The 21,311-nt window shown below is 42.2% G+C and overlaps 3 protein-coding genes across 4 annotated transcripts; all 3 read left to right on the top strand.

Annotated features, from left to right (window-relative positions):
- Positions 1–256: 256 nt before the first annotated feature.
- On the top strand, positions 257–3,543 carry LOC104421330 (single-stranded DNA-binding protein, mitochondrial). Of its 2 annotated transcripts, XR_005548040.1 has the most exons (5): positions 257–621; positions 1,032–1,258; positions 2,267–2,367; positions 2,963–3,093; positions 3,194–3,527. XR_005548040.1 is itself a non-coding variant. In XM_010033244.3 (4 exons), the coding sequence occupies exons 1-4, from the start codon at positions 343–345 to the stop codon at positions 3,040–3,042; spliced, it is 687 nt and encodes a 228-aa protein (XP_010031546.2). In that variant the 5' UTR covers positions 257–342; the 3' UTR covers positions 3,043–3,543. The 2 variants fall into 2 exon arrangements, 1 of the variants encoding a protein (XP_010031546.2); XM_010033244.3 differs by having other exon boundaries at positions 2,963–3,543.
- A 6,194-nt stretch (positions 3,544–9,737) lies between these two features.
- LOC104434383 (piriformospora indica-insensitive protein 2) lies at positions 9,738–12,351 on the top strand. Its single transcript, XM_010047321.3, has 2 exons — positions 9,738–9,878; positions 11,080–12,351. Exons 1-2 carry the CDS (start codon positions 9,768–9,770, stop codon positions 12,349–12,351), a joined length of 1,383 nt encoding a protein of 460 aa, XP_010045623.3. The 5' UTR covers positions 9,738–9,767.
- A 3,803-nt stretch (positions 12,352–16,154) lies between these two features.
- LOC104421279 (kinesin-like protein KIN-8A) lies at positions 16,155–21,094 on the top strand. Its single transcript, XM_010033180.3, has 7 exons — positions 16,155–17,444; positions 18,271–18,544; positions 19,015–19,065; positions 19,162–19,254; positions 19,341–19,706; positions 19,847–20,533; positions 20,722–21,094. Exons 1-7 carry the CDS (start codon positions 16,609–16,611, stop codon positions 20,773–20,775), a joined length of 2,361 nt encoding a protein of 786 aa, XP_010031482.2. The 5' UTR covers positions 16,155–16,608; the 3' UTR covers positions 20,776–21,094.
- The last annotated feature ends 217 nt before the right edge of the window (positions 21,095–21,311 follow it).

Genomic DNA, 21,311 nt, shown 5'->3' with positions numbered 1-21,311 from the left:
CATTTTTATTTAAAATTTTTTAATTGTATTTAGCCATCCGTTAATTAATCATTATTTATTTTTTCCTTATAATATCTTGGACAATTCTATTAAAATGGCCATATTATCAAATTTTGATAAATTTATATCGTTTTATATGGTTATTCAAATTTATTTTATGATTAATTCTCATTTTTCTTTTTAAAAAAAAAAGAACACTAGCCATTTTCTTTTTCTTTTTCTTTTTTCCCGTTTCCTTGTCTTTTCTTGAGAAGAGAGGTTTTTGCGTGCTTGTCGTTAGGGTTTAAGCCCCCTGCAAAGACCCGCGCGATCTTCTTCCCCCACCCTCCCGAGCTCGCAGCAATGGCGACTTCCCTCTCCAAGCTCTCCTCCCACCTCCACCGCTGCCTCCTCTCGAACCGCAGGGCTCCTGGCGCCGCCGCGTCCCTGTGCACGACGGCGGCCTCGTCGCCTCCGGTCGCCGCCGCTCCGGAGCCGGAGGACGGGGGCCTCGAGTCGGAGGCCGACGCGGCTCCGTCGCAGCAGTCGCCGCAGCCGGCGTCCGCGGCGCCGGAGCCGGACCAGCAGCGCACGGTCTACGACCGGCCTCTCAAGGACGGCCTCGACGCCGGGATTTACAAGGTGAGGTTCCGATGGGGCCGGCTCGGTGCTCTCTCGTTCTCCGTAACACGCGTTGCAAGCGCAGTTCGTTTTGTTTTCCTTGCGATGCCGGCGCTTGAATCGGTGAACTCAGCCTTTTGTTCAATCCGCGATGCGGTTGTATAGGATAGCAGAATTGTAATGGAAATGCAGCTTTTACTGTAGTGGACAATGTGTTTGTGTGGATTCAATTCCTCTGTATGTGCCTGCTGATAGCAATCGGCGGCTGGCAGCTAGTTCCTCTGCGAAGCGCGAAAGTCTCTCTTTTTATCTCTTCCTGGTTTATCCGTGCCAGTCTCTCCGTTTGATTTGCCTAATTGCGCTTCGTTTAGTGTAATAGTTTGCAACTTAAAGGCTTTTTAATCGGAGGCACTGCTTGCGAGGTTTGCTAGGCTATAATAATGGGGCAGGTTGGGCAAAATCCAGTTGTGAAGAGGCTGAAGAGTGGGAGGATGGTAACCCTGTTCTCGGTCGGGACAGGTGGCATTCGCAACAATAGGAGGCCGCTCCAAAACGAGGATCCCAGAGAGTATGCAAATCGCTCTTCGGTCCAGTGGCATCGGGTTGCAGTCTATCCCGAGGCACTGGGGGATATGGTCAGGAAGCATGTTAGTCCTGGGTGAGTGTCTTATCTTCCTATCTGACGTGTATCTCTGTGCAAATTGTGACTCATTTGGCAAACTTTGGCATGTCAGTCATTATGTCCTAGGTCACACTTTTGAAAAGCTAGTGCTTATATCCAGCTGCAGTTCACAGTAGGACATGTGGGTTGAATAGCAAGGCGTCATGTGAGGATTGACTAATGATCTTTGGATTCTTTTGAAGGGTTAAGTGGTTTTTAAGTAGCAGACTTGTCTATTGAGGTCCTGTCACGCTAATGATAAAGTAATGTTGGTCAGTCGACCTGATAAAGCTGTGGGTTTGATGTTTAATTAATCTTATTTTTGCTCACTTTGTATTGGCTAAACTTGAATGTAGTTATGGGAGTAACGTTTGAGATGAAATTGATAACGCTGATCAGCGAACCCTTAACATGATACGTAATAGAAGGTTTTACTGTTCTCATGAAGAATGTGTTGCAAACACTACATTGCTCTAAGTTCAGTTGTTGCAGACTCTGAGCTAAATAATGTACGTTCCTTTCCATAATGTTTGAGTCAAAGATTGGTTTGTGGTTTAACCTGTTTGGTGGCAGTCCTTGTACCATGCCGTGCGTGATGTTCATTCGATGCTTGATTGCTGAAAATTTAAAGGTCAAAAGGAAGAAGCATATCCTTGGCCAAAAAAAGGAAGGAGTGTATCATTGGCCAAAACAGTGGAAGGAATATATCTGCGCTGAATATTTGATTTGAGCTGGGATGTTGACAATATAAGATGTTTATTTGCTTTGTAAGCTTGGTTTTGAGATGGAGGGGGAAAGAGTAGTGGCACCAATGTGACTTATCCAGAATTAGTTTCTTGGGATCTGTAGCTGGGCAACTTCTGCTAAATGACCAACCCATACTTTGCAGTTGTTATTGTTGTTAAAAGCAGCTCTTACTGTAATTTAGTTATTCTTTTGATTGCTTTATACTTTCATAAGATTACTGATGTGCCACACACTTTCCATATATTTTGGTGATTGTAGCATGATCTTGTACTTGGAGGGCAATTTGGAGTCCAAAGTCTTCACCGATCCTATAACTGGTCTTGTTCGACGCATAAGAGAGATTGCAATCCGTCGAAATGGTATGTGCAGTTCTGTACTTTTCTCTTTTAATGGTTGTTTGGCTTCAGTTTACTGAGCTCCTTCATGTATTGAGAAGTTGATATTTTCTCTGGAATCCTTAAAGCTAATTAATTCTGTCCTTGGAAGCCAAAAAGTTTTTGTTTTAGCCATCTCTTATATGCTTTTCCTTGGAAATAAAGGTGGATGACGTTCATTTCACCTTTCAAATTTATGAATGATTTAGGAATTGCTAGATGGTTAAGCAAATGACTGTGAACTACCCATCTTGCCAAAATGCCAAAGATAGTTTCTTGTTGCATATTTAAATATATATCCTAGTTTCTTGGATGCGTAAGCATGTTGCCTAACTGCTGCAGAGTTTGTTTTGGAAATGAGCCGTCTCTGTTTATCTGTCACATCTCAGCATTTCTTTCAATTATCAATGATGGAGGTCCTAAAAAAAAATCAGGCTTCTATTGTAGCTGTTTGGCCCTTAGGTTCTAAAGTTAAGGAAGAAATGAGTTCTTGGGGAAAATTGTTAGTTAGAGAACATAATCTAAGGTGCAGAAGATTTTCTTTTGTCGCGATCTTAATTCAATTGTGCATGTCATGCAGGTCGCATTGTGTTTGTTGGGAAAGGTGGCGATTCCCAGCAGGCATCACAGGGGGAGATGAGAGGTGTTGGCTATTACTGAAGGAGGATGAGAGAAAAGGAGAGAAGGGAGGGGCAGGGGATGTTTGACGAGGTGCTTGTTTTCACTTTCGTGCGTTTCTTTTGTAACCTCATCTACATTGAGACTTACAGGGCCATGCAAAAGCTGATATTCTCACTTCTTACTGTTGCACGGGTCATGGCCTACCCGTGTATATTCTTTTGTCCTGGGTAGGGCCAATGACATCGACGGAAATTCATTATCATGAACCAGAGCTGATTATTCATCGATCTCTGAAATTGTCTAAGGTTGTACGCAGAGATATTCTCCCAATGTCTGCCTCTTTGTTAATTTTTTTGACGTTTCTCTATGTTGGTTAGCCTTTCTACATTTGCTGCTTCAGAGTTCTCCCAAAATTGACATACTGTTGAAGTGTAACTGGTTGTAACCAGATCAATGCAGATTGCCTGATGTTTTCGTTGGCATAAAGGAGAAGTGGATATCGGGGAATTTCACTTAGTTGAGAAGGTCATTTTTCCTCTGTGTTCGTTGTTTTCTTCGTGACAAGGGAAGTTACTACATGTTAGCTAAACACAGTGGCATCACTGTAATGGGTAATCCTTAATACATAGCCTATTGAAGGGGGAAGCATTGGAGACACTGCCACGGAGATGCATCCAAAGCCAGCCCATTTGGAAGATATGATGTTGGGAGACAAAAGGAGAGTGTTGCGAATGTCTAGAATCAACTTGGGGTCAAGTTCGCCTGAAGATCGTACCAAAGCCATTCGGAGCAGAGGGTCGATACTTCTTTTTTTGTCGAAATAGGGTCGACACTTGACAAGCTGCAAACGACTTCGTCACTTGTACACCAATAAAGAGGGCGATTGAACCACGAACCCAATTTCCCATTTGAGTTGTAAGACGTCTGCCGGTGCCGTGTTGTTGCCTATTTTAAAGAGGCTTAACTAGATGAATTAACCTCAAATCTTTTGGAGAACTCCAGAGCACTGTAGCGGTGAAGCTTTGAGAGTTTCAACGAGTTCTAGAGCACTTAATTCTCTATGCATTAGACATGGGGTTGAGGTACAAGCTTCGCTACCCCGACAGGCGACTACGTATTCCATGAGGAACAAAGAAAGAGAGACTTGGAACATCTAGTGATCGCAAAAGTTCTGTCCCTGCTTATTCAATGGACTCTCTCCGTTCTCCTTACTGTGACTCCGTTAAACGTATATCGATACCCGTTTGACGAAACCGCAAGCATGTGGCACATCATGATCATCAAAGTTATGACGTACAAAGTTAGAAGGCAAAGCATTCCAAAACAAAAAATTTACGATAAGCACTAAGGTCAGCGACCTCCGAGCCTAGGAATGTCGATCATGTGGCAGTTGACACGCTGATGATGGGTTCAGTACACGTCCACGGCACGAACTCTCGAAGAGTTTCTCGTCATAACATCAGCATCATCATTTGATGGAGCCAACCGATAAGAAAACTGAGGGGACGGCTTAATAGTGAATTCCTAGTGATTCAGAGCAGGGCCAGAGCAAACTTGAAATTGAAATTGCAGGGTTGGATAAAGTTCTTCTCTATCACAGTCTCCCTCTCTCTGCAGGACCGTACTGGTTGGCTTGGCGTAGAGACTTAGGTTTGTGGGTCGAGTCTGGCGACTGTTGTGCGAGGGAAGAAAAGCAACCAAAGCAGCCAAAGCAATGCTTTTGCTCTAGAATAATGAAGAGAGAATAATGATCCGTCGTTACTTTTGCTTTAGGTTGTACTTTGTGTTACATTATACACAGTTCACTGGTATAATGCAGTGTCTAGAGTCGGCGCTAAACCATGAAAATAATGTCCTAGAGCTGCTTTACTTAAGTTGCTTAACCAAGCACATGAAGCCTTTCTTTTGAATCTCATCAACGAGGCATATGAATTCAACAACCTAATGTAATTTTCTTGAACACGGCTGGGATCTTAAGTGCGATTAGGAAAAGGAACGGCAAGCGTGGACTTGTTTTATCAACTATGCAAGTTGATAGAATCGATCATGACACAAGAAATATCTTAAAAATGTTTGAACTTGAGATCTCTTGCTTTAATATTCACCTTTAGAGGGGCATTGAAATATTGTTTCACGTGACTTGATAATAGATTCTAAATATTTTTTATATTCATATAATCTTTTTCGACTTATCAACTAAGCTTTTGGGTTAAGCACTCTAAAATATGCAATAATTTTCTGTTTTGATTACAACAACGCAAACCAAACACAAAAGGGTGCATCATGAATGTGCATTGATTGTCATCGTGCATCTTCAGATTAGTGGGCTAGAAGCTGAAATCCACAATAAAGAGGGGTGAAAAAGCTAGATCCCTGACCCGAGAAGCAATGAATAGACCTGCTCTCGCTCAGAAAGCACCGAGAAACGAAAACCAGAACCGTATCCCGTGTCTGGTCTGAACCAATCTTGGTCACTGTTTTGTTAGGCGTTGCGCAACAAAGGAGCATGATAGGCCTGACCTCGAGCACAAAAGATGTCGTCAACAAAAGCTAAATAGCTAGTTTCTTGATGATGGGCCTTCAAGGAAGAGAGAGAGAGAGAGAGACCACTGGCATTATACCAAAGAAGATGGTGGAAAACGACCTCCCATTTGTTCCTAGCAGCCCTGCACAACAGAGTACTGCCCACTATTTAGATTAGATCACAGCTCTCCCTCTCTCCCTCTTCTCAAAAGATGGTAGGGTGGTCCAAAGGTTTAGGCACCCAAAAGCTTTTAAATGCTCTTCTTGCTCCTCTCTCTCCTTTTGTTTTTTTTTTTTAAACCCACTTGTGTACTTGCCAAGTTGCCATAGTGTTGATTCTTGGGGGCCTTTGAGAAAAGGGAAAATTACTGGATGTAACCGGAAGTAATCCTTGTTTACCAGCTAATTAAACAGTTTGAGTGCTTTAACCCCCAAACATGCATATAGGGAAGACAATGCACATGCCGTTTGATTAGTGAATCTTGCTTTAGAGGATACTAAACAAATTGTTTATGAACTTCAATCCGATATATAGTGTAGTTTCTAGATTTTTGATTTGTTAAATGTGGTTTTGAATTATTTGTAAATGTTTCTTTAGTCCTTTTGTTTGTTTAAAAAACAAATCAGATGCTATTTGATAACTTTAATCATCATATACTGAGTTTAAGTTTTAAATATGATGAGGCAATATGTCTACATTTTTTATTTACCTACTTTAGAGATGGAAAGAAAAAGAATTAAGACGTAAATGTCAATTATTTAATTTTGAATTATTATTTTTCTAATTTGAAATAAATATCTAATGATCCATGTGAAACTTTTTTTTTGTAACATGTTCAAACTTAATTGGATTGAAAGCCACATCAACAAATTTTATTAACCGAATGATGATATTGAATATTTTCATAGAGTTTATGGACTAGATTGGACATTTATTAATAGTTTGTGAGCCACATTGAACAAATCTAAACCAAATTTTGAGATATTTATGTTTTTTCTCGTGCCTTGACTAATAAACATGTTGAAGGGATGAATTCTCAAGCCCCTTCAACTCTACTTCCTTTTACTCTAAGGGATCATCCAGGTTGTTTTGCGTTGTGTTCAATTAACTTGTATTTTTATTTTATTTTTATAAGTGCATGGCAGGTTCTATAACTTGTCAGAAAGTGCAAATAAAATTTAAAATTTATAAAAAAATATAATTAAATCCTAAAACTTATCAAGATGTAACCAAGTCTTTTCATTAACTCCGTTTAACTTGGCTAGTAAAAAATGCTAATGTGGTTTTTTTTTTTTTAAATTCCCTCCAGCGTGACGATGATGTGGATAAAACATGATATATATAAAAGATTAAAACAACGTCATTTTGGTCCAATACTGGTTTTTTTTTATATAAATCTTATTTAAAGTCAATTAAATTAAAATATATTTAAAAAAAATGGAGAGATGGAAAATTTCTTCTTCCTTTTGTTTATTGGGAAAAAGTTACAAAAAATCACATATTATGTCCACTATAACATATTTATCCCTATTTATGACACCAAAAAATTTATATGTGGCACATTTACCTTCCATCAAGATTTTGTCAATAAACTTTATTAAAAATCGGAATGCTAGAATACATTTACCCACATTGTTTTAGCTAAGAAATCATTTGATGAAATCTTGACGAGGTTAAATGAGTCACATAAGTTTAAGTTTGGAATTTTTTATGTCACAAGAAAAAGCTTAGGGTATATGTAGTGGTTATATTTTAGAGTTTTTGGTGGGTTTTTGCCCTTTTTTTTCATTTCATTTACTATTATTTTGTGGATCGTTGACAGAAGTCATCTTGATAACTAACCGGCCGGACGATGGATGACATATAAAAAGTTCAAAATATAGATGCGTGCATCTTTTTCATTCATTGCCATTGCCAATGCAAATTCAAGAAAATGCGAGTGCCACGTCATCTGCATGTAATTGTGAGCCAAAAAAAGCTCGCTGGCAAAGCGCATGGAGCCCTCCCTCTGTGCTCCGCAGGAGTAGGGTGGAAGTGCAGCAGCCATTAGCTTCTTCCTCTGTAGGCTCTTTTAGTACGGTCGCAGAACATAATGCAGCCACAAAGAGACATCCGCACCATGCCCGAATTCAAGTACTCATCAGCCATTTCTAACATTTTCCCTAACAAAACCAATCGCATTCGTTCTAATTCAAAACTGGTTCGAAAGATCGTCACGAGCCCTTTAAGTTTCTCCTTTAGACTATGAAATTTCTCCTAGCAACTAGACTCATCTTAACCCATAGAGAAATTATTGCATAAACGGTAAGAATAATGGCTTATTCTAGAAAACAAAAAATCAAACCACAAATAATTATAAATCGTAGTAAAACTCACTTTTTCATGAATTTATGGTTCACAATAGATTATTATTCTTACCGTACCTCAAAACGGTTCACAAATGCTAGTAACAAAGTCCTAATCTATATAAGTGTTAAATAAGTCATAAATTGTTAAGTATATTTAATAAGTAAGTCATAAATGAGTTTAAACACAATATGGATGTTAAATGAGTTTACAATTTATTTAAACCCAATTCAACTCTATAACTCTCTTTTCATCCTCTCTCACCCTCACTCGATCTCACTATCTTCCCTCACCTTAGTTTAATATGAATTTTGTACACTAAGCTAAATGTGAAAGTGTTTTAGCAATATAAGTTGAGTCAAATATGGATCAAGAAATTTGCATTACAAATAAATGAGTCATATATTAGTTGCCAGATCATTTATAACCCGGTCCAAATTCAATCCGACCCACTCGTTTGACAAGTCTAACTACAATTTATGTGTGATTTCTTGTCATACAGGCACATACCTTGATTCTTCAAAAGGACGGAAGAGGATGTGTGCGTCTAGCTTACAAGTATGTTACATGGATCCTTCGTTTGGTCACTAGATCAAGTGAATGTAGCGAAGACCGCCATGAATGGCTTGCTGCAAGGAAAGGAATGAAACTCGGGCCCCCTACCGAAGGAGAAGGGCATTAATAAATCCAGTCTCGTGCCTGCATGCAACACCTACACATGCATGCGTGGCAAGTCTCATTATAACACCCCCGTTTCTACACTGGTCCCCCGATAAGAACCCTAGCCCTAACCGTAGCCATATATAACTCAAAAAACAAGAATTTGTATTTGTACTAAGATGGAATGAACCTCTTTTGTGCATGAAGTAATGCGACGAGCTCTTGTCAAACGCTCGAATATGACTTGATTATTTGAATATTAATCTACAATCCGCCACGTGATTTATGAATCGAGTTCTATATCTATTGACCGTTTGGTATGAAAGATGAGCATTGCATCCCAAAAGTAGCGTCACGACAAGTCCTGGCGTTTTAACCGGAACTGGAAAACCCTAGTCCCATAGCTCCGATATGGCGCTTCGGTCCGCCCGCCAATCTTAACATAAATTCTTCCCGAACAGGGAAACAGAACCCACATGCAAAAGAAGGGCTCGCGCCAAGGCCACCTCGTACTTTGCGCTAAGGAAACTCCCGATGTCATCAAAGAATGCCCACACTCAATTTTCACTTTCGCAACTGAACTCGTAGTACGTTCTTGGCATTTACGGTCTCCTTTTCCTTTCGAAAGTCTCTTAAATATCTTTCAAGAAAGTGGTTTTTCGTTGCGGGAAAGAAGACTCCGGACTAGATCTTGCTTGTCCTGTGTAGTTTCCTGCTTCACTGTTTGCTGGATCGGTACGGAGGTCGTGTAATAGAGCATTCCATAATCCTCCGTCTTTCTCACTGTACACGGTCTGATAGGAGCTTCTCTTCCTGTGCTGTCGCCTGTCGGTGTTTTCCGGGGAAAGCAGACACGCCGGCCATTGCTTTTCTTTCTTGTCATGTTCTTCTCTCTTTATGGTGGTGTGACTGGCGATGAGCTTAGCGTGGCCCTTTCATAAACGTGCTTCTCTCTCTCTCTCTCTCTCTCTCTCTCTCTCTCTCCACTTTTGAAAGGGGTTTTTTTTTTTTTTTTTTTTTTTTTGCTATGAAAGGGGTTGATATATACTAGTTTTGACTAGTGCTAGTTACTTCTTTACTGAGCCTTGTGGCCTTTTTTGTTTTAGATTTGGCCATGAAGATGTCGTTTAGTCCTCCTCTTTGCTTCTTGATCATGCTATCCTTGTTGTCCTTGTCCTCGTTCAATGTTTCCTGTAGAGGACAAGAACAAGAGAATGGTTCCTCAGGGGCTCCAATGGAGAGAGGAGAGCAAGAGGCGCTGTACTCTGCAATTCAGGGTTTTGTGGGCAAATGGTGGAATGGCTCTGATCTGTATCCTGACCCTTGTGGGTGGACGCCAATTCAGGTACTTCACTACTTTTTGAATAACATGCAAGAGATAATGGAGATCAGAGATCGATCATGTTACCAACATTTTGGCATGCATTGTCTCGGTTTCATAAGGACAAGGGACATCTATGCATTACTTTTTGTAGTTCTTGAACGCGGTTCCTTCAGATACTGGAGCAATAGCGAAGATCTGGAATGGTAAAAAAGAGTAGCTATCATAACGATGTCCAAATTTATCAATGTCCAAAGAAGGTTTTATGTGTGTTGAAAGACGAGATGTGTGACTCCTTGTTAACTTGGCATTATAATGCTTACTCTTCTTAGATAGAAGACGAATCGCTTGATCTTGTAACTTAGCTAACTAATGATGATGTCTAGTGAGTTCTTGGAGTTCCCCACGTGCAATTGTCAACAGCAAGAAACCCCTTTGAGTTCCAAACCGCATTTAGAAATTTCCATTTACGATATATGTATCTGGAAATCTTCCCTTAAAGAAATCGCCCTCTATTTTTGTTTTATTATACCGTGGTCTACTTGCGTGATTTCAAAAGCAGTGTACTAGGATCAGCGACATGTCCAAAAGTTTACTTCCGTTTACTCTCAGTGGAACATTTTTTGCCCAAGTTACTCAGCCAAGACCCGCAAATCTATATAATAAGTAACGTAAATGGATTTTGCAAAAAAATGGAAAAAAAGAAGAAAAAGGGACCATAATACAATCCATGAGCATGATCATTGAAAATGAGCTTGAGCTTCATCAATCTTGAAGATCATATTTGATTCACCAAGCATTGCTTAATCCTGTTCTCCTATATCTTTTTTCCATTTTCTAGTCCAAATTTGTGCTCTCTTTCGCTGATAATATAGATTTACTTCTTCTTTTTTTCTTGAAATCTGCTGGTCCAGTTGTTCTCCTTGGCTCGAGATTCGTAGGCTCGATTAAAGGAGGAATTTTCGTCTAGATCAGCAGTATATCCTCCACAAATAGAATTTCCAAGTGTTAGCTTCAAGAAATATGGGAAAGAAAGACGAACGAGATTGTAAAAGAAAAGCAATTGAAGAAGTGTGAAGGGCGTAAGCCTGGGATTGAATGCAAGGCAGTTTGAAGCTCACTGCTTGTGTAATCGGGATTACACCATGTATAAAATAACCCTTTTTCTTCTTTCTGCAACATAACAAGTCAACCCTCGACTTCTTGTTTTCCATGATCAATGCAGGGAGTGGATTGTGATCTCTACAATGGCTGGTGGTACGTGAGCGCCTTGAACGTCGGACCGGTCTACGAAAACTCTCTGAGGTGCGCCCAGGATGCACGACTCACGCATCACCTGCTCGAGCTCAAGCACCTCACGACGCTCTCCATCTACAGTTGCTTCTCTTCCCCTCGCCGAAACCCTGTCAGACTCCCCATCTTCAGCTGGGGAGCCTTATCGAACACCTTGGAGTCGCTGGAGCTCAGATCAAACCCGGGACTCGTCGGAACCGTTCCCGCCAGCATCGGCAGCCTCAAGCGGCTCCAATCACTGGTCCTCCTCGAGAACGGACTGACCGGGCCTTTGCCGATGGAGTTGGGCAATCTGATCCGCCTGAAAAGGCTGGTCCTTTCGTCGAACGGGTTCGCGGGTCAGATCCCACCGGCTCTCGGAGGACTGAACAGCCTCTTGATCCTCGACTGCAGCAGGAACAACCTTTCCGGGCCGCTGCCGTTGACCTTCGGGGGGTTGACCTCGCTCCTGAAGCTTGACCTGAGCGGCAACAGCAACCTGGACGGGCCTCTGCCCCGAGAACTCGGGAACTTGAGGAACCTCACGCTCCTGGACCTCGGGGGCAACAAGATCTCGGGCGGGTTGATCCGGGGCATCCAAGAAATGTTCTCCTTGAAGGAGATGGTGATGTCAAACAACCCGACGCTGCGCGGCGACCTCACGGGCATTGAATGGGCGAAGCTGGAGGATCTTGAAGTGCTGGACCTGTCCAGCACCGGGCTGACAGGCCGCATTCCGGAGTCCATGACGCAGCTCAAACGGCTGAGATTCTTGGGACTCAGCGATAATTCTCTCTGGGGGACTCCTCCTCCCGAGCTCGCATCGCTGCCTTGCATCAGCGCGCTTTACCTGAACGGCAACAATCTGACCGGCCAACTCGATTTCCCGGGCACGTTCTACGGCAAGATGGGCAGGCGTTTCGGCGCATGGAACAATCCCAATCTCTGTCATCGGCTCCCATTAACTTCTTCGTCGTCGTTGGCTGTCAACGTGCCGTTCGGGGTGAGGCCATGCTCACGAGGAGGAAACGCCAGCGGCAACCGCACGGTGTCGTCTCTATTGATTGCCGAGATGAGCGAAGGAGACGACGATCTGCATCGGGATTTGCAGATCGAGGTCTCTTCGGGGTGGCCAAGTCGGGGTGTCAACGGGTCGGGCTGGGGCTCGACATCGAAGGAGATGATGGCGTTGGTATGGGTGCTCCTGCTCGTCATGTTCGAGTAGGTTGAGAGAAACTATAGTAAATATTTGATGTATATGTAGCTTTGAATTAGAAGAAGAGTCAAAGGTTAAGATCTAAGAGCAGAGGATGTTGTTGTGTTGTGTTTTTTCTTATTTAATCGCTAGGGATTATAATAGGACCCGTTTCTTTAATCCTCCACTTCCAATCTAATGAATCAATCAATTACCAATTTTACTTATTTTAGGGCTTATTTGAAATAATAAACGCAAAATTACCAAAAGAGTCTTAAACCTATTACAATTATACTAATTTAGTCCAAAAACTTTTTTTTTTTTTTTACAATTCAATCATATATTTTTTTGCGTTACATCCAACTAAATTTGGCGGCTGCGTTGACATGGATGCGGCAAGCGGCAACCATCCAACTGACGCTAACATTGCAATTGTCTAATAATATTTTATTTTTCAAAATTTTTAATAATTTTTTTTTTCCTTTCTTCCTACTATTCTTCTTCTTCCCCCTAGTGAGGATTGGGGCCACAGGCGAGGGTAGCCTCACCATAGCCTTGCTAGCAACGGAGAAGGCAGTCTCACCCGCGGTTGGGAAGGCCATGGTTGCCTTCACCCATAGCGGCCAAAGCCCTCTCGGCCCCTAGGCCTATGCGAGGTGCCTCATGGTCCTCCCCCTCTATCTTAGGCGCACTCTCCCTCTCTCTACTAATGGTCGTCAAGCCCAAATGAGCCTCGCTGCCTCACTTTGACCTCAATCTAAGGCGGCTGCGCCTCGCGAAGGCCTGGAGGCCGCAAGCAAAGGCGGCCATGGCCTCATAGCCAAGGGTGAGGGCTTGCTTGTCGACAGCCAGCGAGGGCCTTGGACCCTCTCCCAGTGGCGGGCGAGCTCGCTAGAGCCTTGCTAACCACTATGGAGGTGTGGGAAGAAGAAGAACAATAGGAAGAAAAGAAAAGAAAAATCAAAAAATAAAATCAAAAAAAAAATCAAAAAAATAAAATCTTATTTAAAAATTGCCATGTCAGCGTTGGCCACAAGGTTGGCGCTGGCCAGCATCCACGTCAAGCCAGCCAGCCAAATTTGATCAGATAGATTAAATTAGTACAATTACAAAATATTTATCACTGAACTGGAAAAATTGCAATTGGTTTAAGATTGTTTTGGTAATTTTCCTTATTTGCCAACAATCTTAAGCACCGAAAAATATGTTTTTTTGGTAATAACGATAAGTTTAGTACACAAAATCACTAAAATTTTACCACCCGATACAAAATTATAGATAACACCAATAAATTTTAGCAACGTAATGAATCCCCAAAGAGTCAAAAAAAAAAAAAAAGTTATGGTTTTACATAGATATCATGATGATCATTACTCTCCATGAACATGGTGAAAAAATAAGGAGGACGTTAATAACAAATTAAAAGTCGAAAATAAATTTGTTTAAAGTCAGATTACAATACCGCTAAAAAAAACTAAACTAAACGGGCTTTTATTTTTAAGAGGTTTTTCTCTTTGGTGAAAGTCTACTAGGTAGGAATTACTACAATCTGTAGAAAACTCTAGCTCCCTAGATTTGGACCGACTGTGGGGCCCATGTCAATTAATTTCAAACCCCATTAGTAATAGGCTAAGATCTTGGCCCATATGAAAAATTAGAAACGGGTCGACCCCCGAGACGCCAAGCCCAACTCAAACCGGAGTTCAACACCATCCATTTGAACACAAAGTTCGACAATTCCTAAACTCATGAAAGTCATGTCTACATTCGTTCAACATAAAAAAAAAAATAAAAAATCCACCCACCAAACCTTTTTTTCCCTACACAACCATTTTTATTGCCATTCCAAAATAGACTCAATTGATACAAATACAAAAAGTTTAAAACTAAATTGATACAAATATAATAGACTTATAACTTTTTTGGTACTTTTTCCCTTTTGAAATAGCTGCTAGTTTAAATTGCTCCTCGAAAACTCAATAACTTGTATAATCGCATTATGTTTCGATCAAGTTGAGCGAAAACGATTTAACCAGCTTATTCGTCGTTTCTTTCCTATCCTTCGAAGTGCTTGAGCTTCGACTTTGAGGTTTAATTTTTATTTAATTTGATATGTTAAACGCTTTTAAGAACATAGAGATGATGACAACAGTGCTATGTACCCACATATAGGACATGTAGTTAGGTATGATTCCCTATAAAAAAAGACTAAGCAAATTGGACTGCTCATTATGTTCTGACTTCAAACCTGGGAAAGCCGAACGAGGGGGGCAGATTAGAAAACGTGAAAGTAAAGATAAAGGCGTGGGTTAGATGAGTGATTACCCTCCAAACATAAAGCTGAGGACAAATTCATAGTTTATCATCATTCGTCCAACGTGGTTTTAGCCGATAATAATGCCATAAAGCTAAGGACAAATATGCTCACAAGCCGCATCCCCCACCGTCCATTAATCTGACCATGACTCTAATGATAGTGCACTAACCATCAAATGATCATACCGACATTATACTATGATCATCTAATCAAATATGATGCGCCACAAGTGAGGATTATTAGAGTGATAACTAGGGGTGAGCATTAGTCTAGTTTGATCCAAAAATCCATTAGGAGTGATCTGTTTTAGGGAAAATGGGGTTTGTTCCCAGTTTTACAAATTTGAAAATCAATCTAAGACTAATTCGGTTCCTAATTCAAAGGTTGGAAAGAGGCGGTAAAACCTAGAAATCATACTAATCGGTTTTGAGCCAATTTTGTTATCCAATTGAGACGGTTTGAAACTTCTTTTGGAGAAAAAAATTACTTTTTTATTCAATGAGAATCAAACCTTTGCCTTTAACATGAAAAAACAACAATACCATTATATGTTTCCGTAGTAAAATGTTGCATCTATTATGTTTTATTAGATGAATATGATTTCTTATATATTTTTTTAAAAAAAAAGAGGTTACGTCACATAGGTCCAAAAATAGACCAATTTGGTTCATGATTCTAGAAAATTATATTGCAAGTCACAAGGGTCAATTCCCTATATTAGGCCAAGAACCCAACTACCCAGGATATGATCACCTTTAGTAATAACATATTGGGATCTTATGGTCCCAAAACAAAGAAATTTTTAAGTTAGATTTTAATTCATTGTGCTAATTTGGGCTCATGCCACATTGAATTGTCTCCTCGCGAAGTTATTGATCGCAGCATGAGTGGCGTGCCTTTGATTAGACTTAGGAGGTAGGCTTATCCTACCATGTGAAAGTGATATTCAATATAGCCATGGGGTAGCAACTATAATGGTGATGATTGATGATTGATGATCATTTCATGGCTACACCATTCTCTTAAAACATAGCACTTTATTGTTACTTTTAAATAACCATTTCACATTATCTTGAGCTATTATATAATTTAAAATCATGTGTTGCCAAAATGCTTATTTCAACCTAATTCCTGGCAAATAAAGAAATAGATTTTACATGCTTCGAAAAAAGACCTAATTATAATAATAAAATCTCAGAAGCAAGCCCTTAATTTATTCACATAATTCAAAAAAAAAGAAAAAAAGAAAATCAAGAAAAGATTTGACTATGCCCTTTGAAACATAAAGAACAAGAAACCGACCGTTTGGGGTCTCTTCTCTGACACGCAGCAGTTTGAACGTTACGAGGCCGGATGCGGATTTCAAATTTCTCTCCCCTACGGGCACTCCGCTTTCTCCCTCCTTCCACTCCCCCGGTCTCCCCACCCCGCACGGAGGGTCCGACCGGAGTGGAGTGCTCATAGCCATTCCCATTCAAAAAGCTGCACGCCCCTCCCCCTCCATCAGCCGTCCATAATAACGAGCCCCCATCTCAACGGCCGAGATCCCACCGAAATCATTCCCCGGATATCCCGCACTGGATCCCCGCCCTTCCCTCCTCTTTCCGAAATTTCCCCATTTGTCAAGAGCTCGTTGCGCTGCCTTCTTTCTCTTCGCTTCAGCTTCTTCAAACTGTGCTGTTCTTGATCAGAGTTTCGCAGTCTTGTTACTAATTCCGCCGGCAACGCGCGCTCCGGGATCAGTTTTCCGGGAAAATTTCTGACCTTGGGTCTGTTTTCCGGGAAAATTTCTGATCTTGGGCTCTGTTTTCCGGGAAAAATTTCCGATCTTTGGCCACCGTGCGACTTGTTTCTGCAACCAGAGCGCTTTGTTTTCGATTTTCGGCCACTGCGGGGCTCGTTTCTGCAACTGGGTCGGCGGAAAGATCGGTCGTTAGCTTGGTTTGGATGGTGAGGAAGCTCATTGGAACATGCCAGTGTCGACGCGGTCCCACTCGCAGAGCGGCAGCCGAGGGCAGAGCAATGAGGACGACGACTCGTGCCCGGGGCCGCGGTCGAGGGCGGCCCAGATGAGCGGCCTGAACCTCCCGCTGCGGAACCCGCACCACGGCTTGAAAGAGAAGATGAAGGAGCTGACCCTCCTCTACGAGCAGCAGAAGCAGGCGAGGAACGTTTCAAGAACGACGGCGGCGGCGGCGGAGGAGCAGAGCGGGAACCGTGCCGGCTTCTCGACCCACCCGAGCGTCGAGCTCTTCGGATCGAAGGAGCCGAAAGTGGAAGACGGGTCGAGGCCGGGTCAGGTCATGAGGGAGAACACGATGACCAACTCGACGATCACCAGAACGTTCGTCCTGCCCCAGCCCAGCAAGCCGAACCCGAACCCGAGGGCCGGGGACGCGAAGGAGAACATCGGCTCCGGCCAGGACAGGATAATCGGGTTCTCGACCTGCCCGAGGAAGGTGGTCCCAGTGGCTACTGCCACCACGGTGGCGAGGAGGCTGTCCTTGGGGGGTGGGGCTGCCAAGGTCGTTCCGGAAATGGAGAAGCCGGAGGCGGCCAGGGAGAGGAATTGCGGCGGCGATCATAGCCGGATTCTGGTGTTCGTGAGGCTGCGGCCGATGGCGAAGAGAGAGAGGGAGGCGGGGTCGAGGTGCTGCGTGAGGATCGCGAACCGGAGGGACGTGTACTTGACGGAGTTCGGGAATGAGAACGATTACCTGAGGCTCAAGAGGCTGAGAGGGAGGCATTTCGCTTTCGATGCGTCGTTCCCGGACACCGCTACTCAGCATGAAGTTTATTCCGCTACGTGAGTATCTCTCCCTTTTCTTTCAGAAAATGTTTCGAGTTTTTGATGGTTTGATGCATTTGAATTGCTGGCGAAGAGCTCGATTGCAGTTTTGCCGATATAGTCCTAAGCTTTGGTAAATGGCAATCTGCTGAGAAGATTAGCAGTCCCTAGACGGCCTACTTACTAATTTTAGTCGGTTCATCACTAAATTGAAGCTGGTGGCAGTTTGTCTTTCTAGTGCTCCAATTCTGGTAGCTGGAAACAAGGGACTATCAGGAGAGAGTTTCGACTATGTCGATTGATATGTATTGCTCCATTGTAGCTTTCTGGAACATTTAAGCTTCGGATGAGCGAAATTTTCGATCTGTTTTCCTGCCTAGAGAGTTCTGATGTTATGATGAATTCTTGCTAGAGATCCCACCATGGAGTTTTAAGGGGGTTCTGCTCTGTGTTGCTCTTTCTTCTTTAAATTCAAGCTTTTCAGACCAGTTTTCACTTCCATTGGTGTTGGCAACAAGCATACTGTTTTTTTTTTCGTAAGTACAACAAGCATACTGTTTGGTGGCACAGAATTACCAAAAGAGGGAGGATGTGATTATGTATTGGATTTTGGAGTAGGAATCCAAAATAATAGAATAGCAGTTCAATCTTTTAGACATTCTCAAGCTTAATATTTCTAATTACTAAAAAGAAATAGGAAAGATTTGAATGTGCATTTGAAGGAAGCTGAAGTAATTCTTTGTTGAGTAGGTCTTCAAGTTCCCTAGGAATGGAAATGCTTTAGCCTTCTTTTCTATTTTAGATCAAAGCAAAGAATGATGCTGTCACTTACTTTTGTCAACAGAACAGCGGAATTAGTCGAAGCAGTTCTGCAGGGTAGGAATGGATCCGTATTCTGCTATGGTGCGACTGGAGCTGGAAAGACTTACACAATGCTCGGTACTGTTGAGAATCCTGGAGTCATGGTTTTGGCAATTAAGGATCTCTTCACCAAAATCAGGCAGAGGAGCTGTGATGGAAACCACGTGGTTCATCTGTCCTATCTCGAGGTCTACAACGAAACTGTCCGTGATTTGCTTTCTCCTGGAAGGCCTCTTGTTCTCAGAGAAGACAAACAGGTTGGATCATGGATATATCTGAACACATTCGAGAAAAATGTACTTTTTGGCGTTATCATACTCCTTCCTGGTCTAGTGTTTTGTATGAACTGGCTTCATGGAATAGAAATTATCATTTTCAGAATTTTTAATTCTCAAGAATCGAATGAGGAGTTCGGCTTATACTATCGCAACCTAGAATTTAGGATCTCCAATGTGATAATATTCAGCGAATCCCCCTGTAATATAAAAGGAGAGAAACTATTCTCAAAACTTTTATGAAGAATACTCAAGTACTACCATTGCCTCTTTTTACTTTTTATTTAGTCCTAAATGGTCTTTCTGTTGATTATCCTTTGTAGCAATTGTTTTGCCACTATGAAAGCCTCTCAGTTGGCTAGGATTCAATTGAATATTTTTTTTTTCCTTCTCAATCTCATTTTACTTCATAAATTTGATCAATATCTAAATTGCGGTTGACTGTTCCTCAGGGGATTGTGGCAGCTGGTCTCACACAGTATAGAGCTTATTCAACAGATGAAGTAATAATACCGTTCCCTCTCAAACTTTCCTAATCTGTGAGAGTTTGTTAAATGTAATGGCTGATAATCTTCTTTCCTCATTTGCTTGCGAGACAGGTAATGGCACTGCTTTTCCAAGGGAACCAAAACCGAACTACTGAACCGACACGGGCCAATGAAACATCTTCCCGATCCCATGCCATTCTCCAGGTATATTTGCAGATGCATATACTTAACAAGGTTTCCAATTGGAACTGAGATTCCGAGTCTCTTACACCCTGCTTTGCCATAATAAGGTTATGGTTGAATATCGAGTAAAAGATGCAGCCATGAATGTGATCAACCGAGTGGGTAAGTTGTCGTTGATCGATCTTGCTGGGTCAGAGAGAGCTCTTGCCACAGATCAGAGAACTCTTAGATCACTCGAGGGTGCCAACATTAATCGGTCTCTTCTTGCACTAAGTAGCTGCATTAATGCTCTTGTGGAGGGAAAAAGGCACATTCCATACCGAAACTCGAAGCTCACACAGCTGCTCAAGGACTCTCTAGGGGGATCTTGTAATACTGTGATGATCGCCAATATCAGTCCAAGCAATCTCTCATTTGGGGAGACACAAAACACACTTCATTGGGCAGACCGAGCCAAACAAATCCGTGCCAAGGTTAAATTCCTAACAATCACCATCTTCCTATCTTTAGATAACTAATGATGTTCCATCCTGATGCATTTTCTTGAAACTTTTCGGGGCTTCTCCTTGGAGATGTTGGCAATCATTATTGATACTTGCTCATACCTTCCCAGGCAAGCGAGGTGAATGAAGAAACATTGCAGGTACCAGAATCAGAAGCCGACCGGGCCAAGCTCTTACTGGAGTTACAGAAAGAGAATCGAGAATTGCGAGCGCAATTGGCTCGGCAGCAACAGAAGCTCCTTACCCTTCAGGCACAGTCCTTGGCTGCCCAATCATCTCCCACCCCATCCTCCGTGACCTCTCTGTTGACTCCTCCTACATCAGGCCTGCCAAATGAAAAACGGAGACCCAGAGCTTCTTTCTTATCAGGCACTTGTTTCACTCCAGAATTCAAACCGAAGGGAGCGGATGAAGTGATTAAAGACCTTCAACAGATCGTCAAGGCCTTGGAGGCAGACATGCAAAAGATGAAGAAAGAACACGCTTTTGAATTGAAACAGAAGGACGACTGCATAAAGCAGCTTTCACGAAAGGGTGAAAGAAGATCATCGATAGGAGTGGCAAGGGAAGGAGCGAAAAGGGTAGCCACAAGGGCTAGCTCGAGACCTAAGGAGCCGAGCACTGGCGAGATTAGGAGCCCGGGTCACCGGTTTAAATCACCAATTCCCACGGCTAAGAAGCGCAGCTTTTGGGACATAACAACGGCTAATAGCCCTTCGGCTGCCACGTTCAATGGAAGAAAGACCAGAAGCCATGTTGTTCCCGACCTGGCTGGAGCTCCCTCCATGCTACTTCAGGTAACGTAGTTAACCCATCCCTGCCACTTTCCATAATGACACTACGCTATTCCAACTTACACGCATTCACTGAACAAGCATAATATAAGCACATTAATACTGTGCCGGAGTTTCTCCTGCTGCTGATCAAGTTTGCATATCCTTTTTCTTTGACTTGCTTTATTCACAAAAGAAATTGTGTCATACAGCCGGGTTTCACCCGTAGAAGGCCCCCTGAAAATGTTTCAAGTAGAGGCGACTAAAGAAAGATAAGCGGGAGAGTTGGAGCTCGAGCATGATAATGTGTAGACGAGGAGAGATGGAGAAAGCAACATGCCGGGTGGTATTCTATAATTAAGGACATGTGCTTTGTGTGCTTTTTTTCACGTCTCTCTCCCTCTATGCGTGCGATCAAGCAAGCCTTATAAATTCTGTTTGTATCCATACCGTTTATTCTTTCACAATAGTTTCGATTGTGATCACAGCAGATTCTTTTATTAGTTTGATTAGATCACGTTTAATGTAATGCTTGACCACGAAATGGCCGCGCACTAAGTATTGCCAGGCGTCCTAGATTTCGACTGTTGTGAACTCGTGGTCGATCTTTCATTAGTTTAGAACCAAGAAAGATATATTCTTAATAGTTCCGGACTATTCCTGAAAAGGAGCAAGGGTAAATCTGCAGTTGCTCCAAGACTCCGAATCAGGATGGCAACATTTTCGTTCAAAAATTAATTCCTGGTATCATCAGCATCTTCTTTGACCGAAAGGTGTCCTCTCCTTTTACATAGGAGAGAGA

Source organism: Eucalyptus grandis, chromosome 2, assembly GCF_016545825.1.
Source record: "Eucalyptus grandis isolate ANBG69807.140 chromosome 2, ASM1654582v1, whole genome shotgun sequence".
Lineage (NCBI taxonomy): Eukaryota > Viridiplantae > Streptophyta > Magnoliopsida > Myrtales > Myrtaceae > Eucalyptus > Eucalyptus grandis.
Note: the sequence above shows the minus strand (reverse complement) of the source record. Positions and strands in the feature narration are given on the sequence as shown.

Bases quoted from the DNA above. Each gene is read 5' to 3' on its own strand.
- LOC104434383 (XM_010047321.3), top strand. From the start codon at position 9,768: ATGGAGAGAGGAGAGCAAGAGGCGCTGTACTCTGCAATTCAGGGTTTT. The intron at 9,879-11,079 runs GTACTTCACTAC...TGATCAATGCAG, and splicing joins GTGGGTGGACGCCAATTCAG to GGAGTGGATTGTGATCTCTA.
- LOC104421330 (XM_010033244.3), top strand. From the start codon at position 343: ATGGCGACTTCCCTCTCCAAGCTCTCCTCCCACCTCCACCGCTGCCTC. The intron at 622-1,031 runs GTGAGGTTCCGA...GAGGTTTGCTAG, and splicing joins TCGACGCCGGGATTTACAAG to GCTATAATAATGGGGCAGGT. The intron at 1,259-2,266 runs GTGAGTGTCTTA...TGGTGATTGTAG, and splicing joins AGGAAGCATGTTAGTCCTGG to CATGATCTTGTACTTGGAGG.
- LOC104421279 (XM_010033180.3), top strand. From the start codon at position 16,609: ATGCCAGTGTCGACGCGGTCCCACTCGCAGAGCGGCAGCCGAGGGCAG. The intron at 17,445-18,270 runs GTGAGTATCTCT...TTTTGTCAACAG, and splicing joins CATGAAGTTTATTCCGCTAC to AACAGCGGAATTAGTCGAAG. The intron at 19,255-19,340 runs GTATATTTGCAG...TGCCATAATAAG, and splicing joins GATCCCATGCCATTCTCCAG to GTTATGGTTGAATATCGAGT.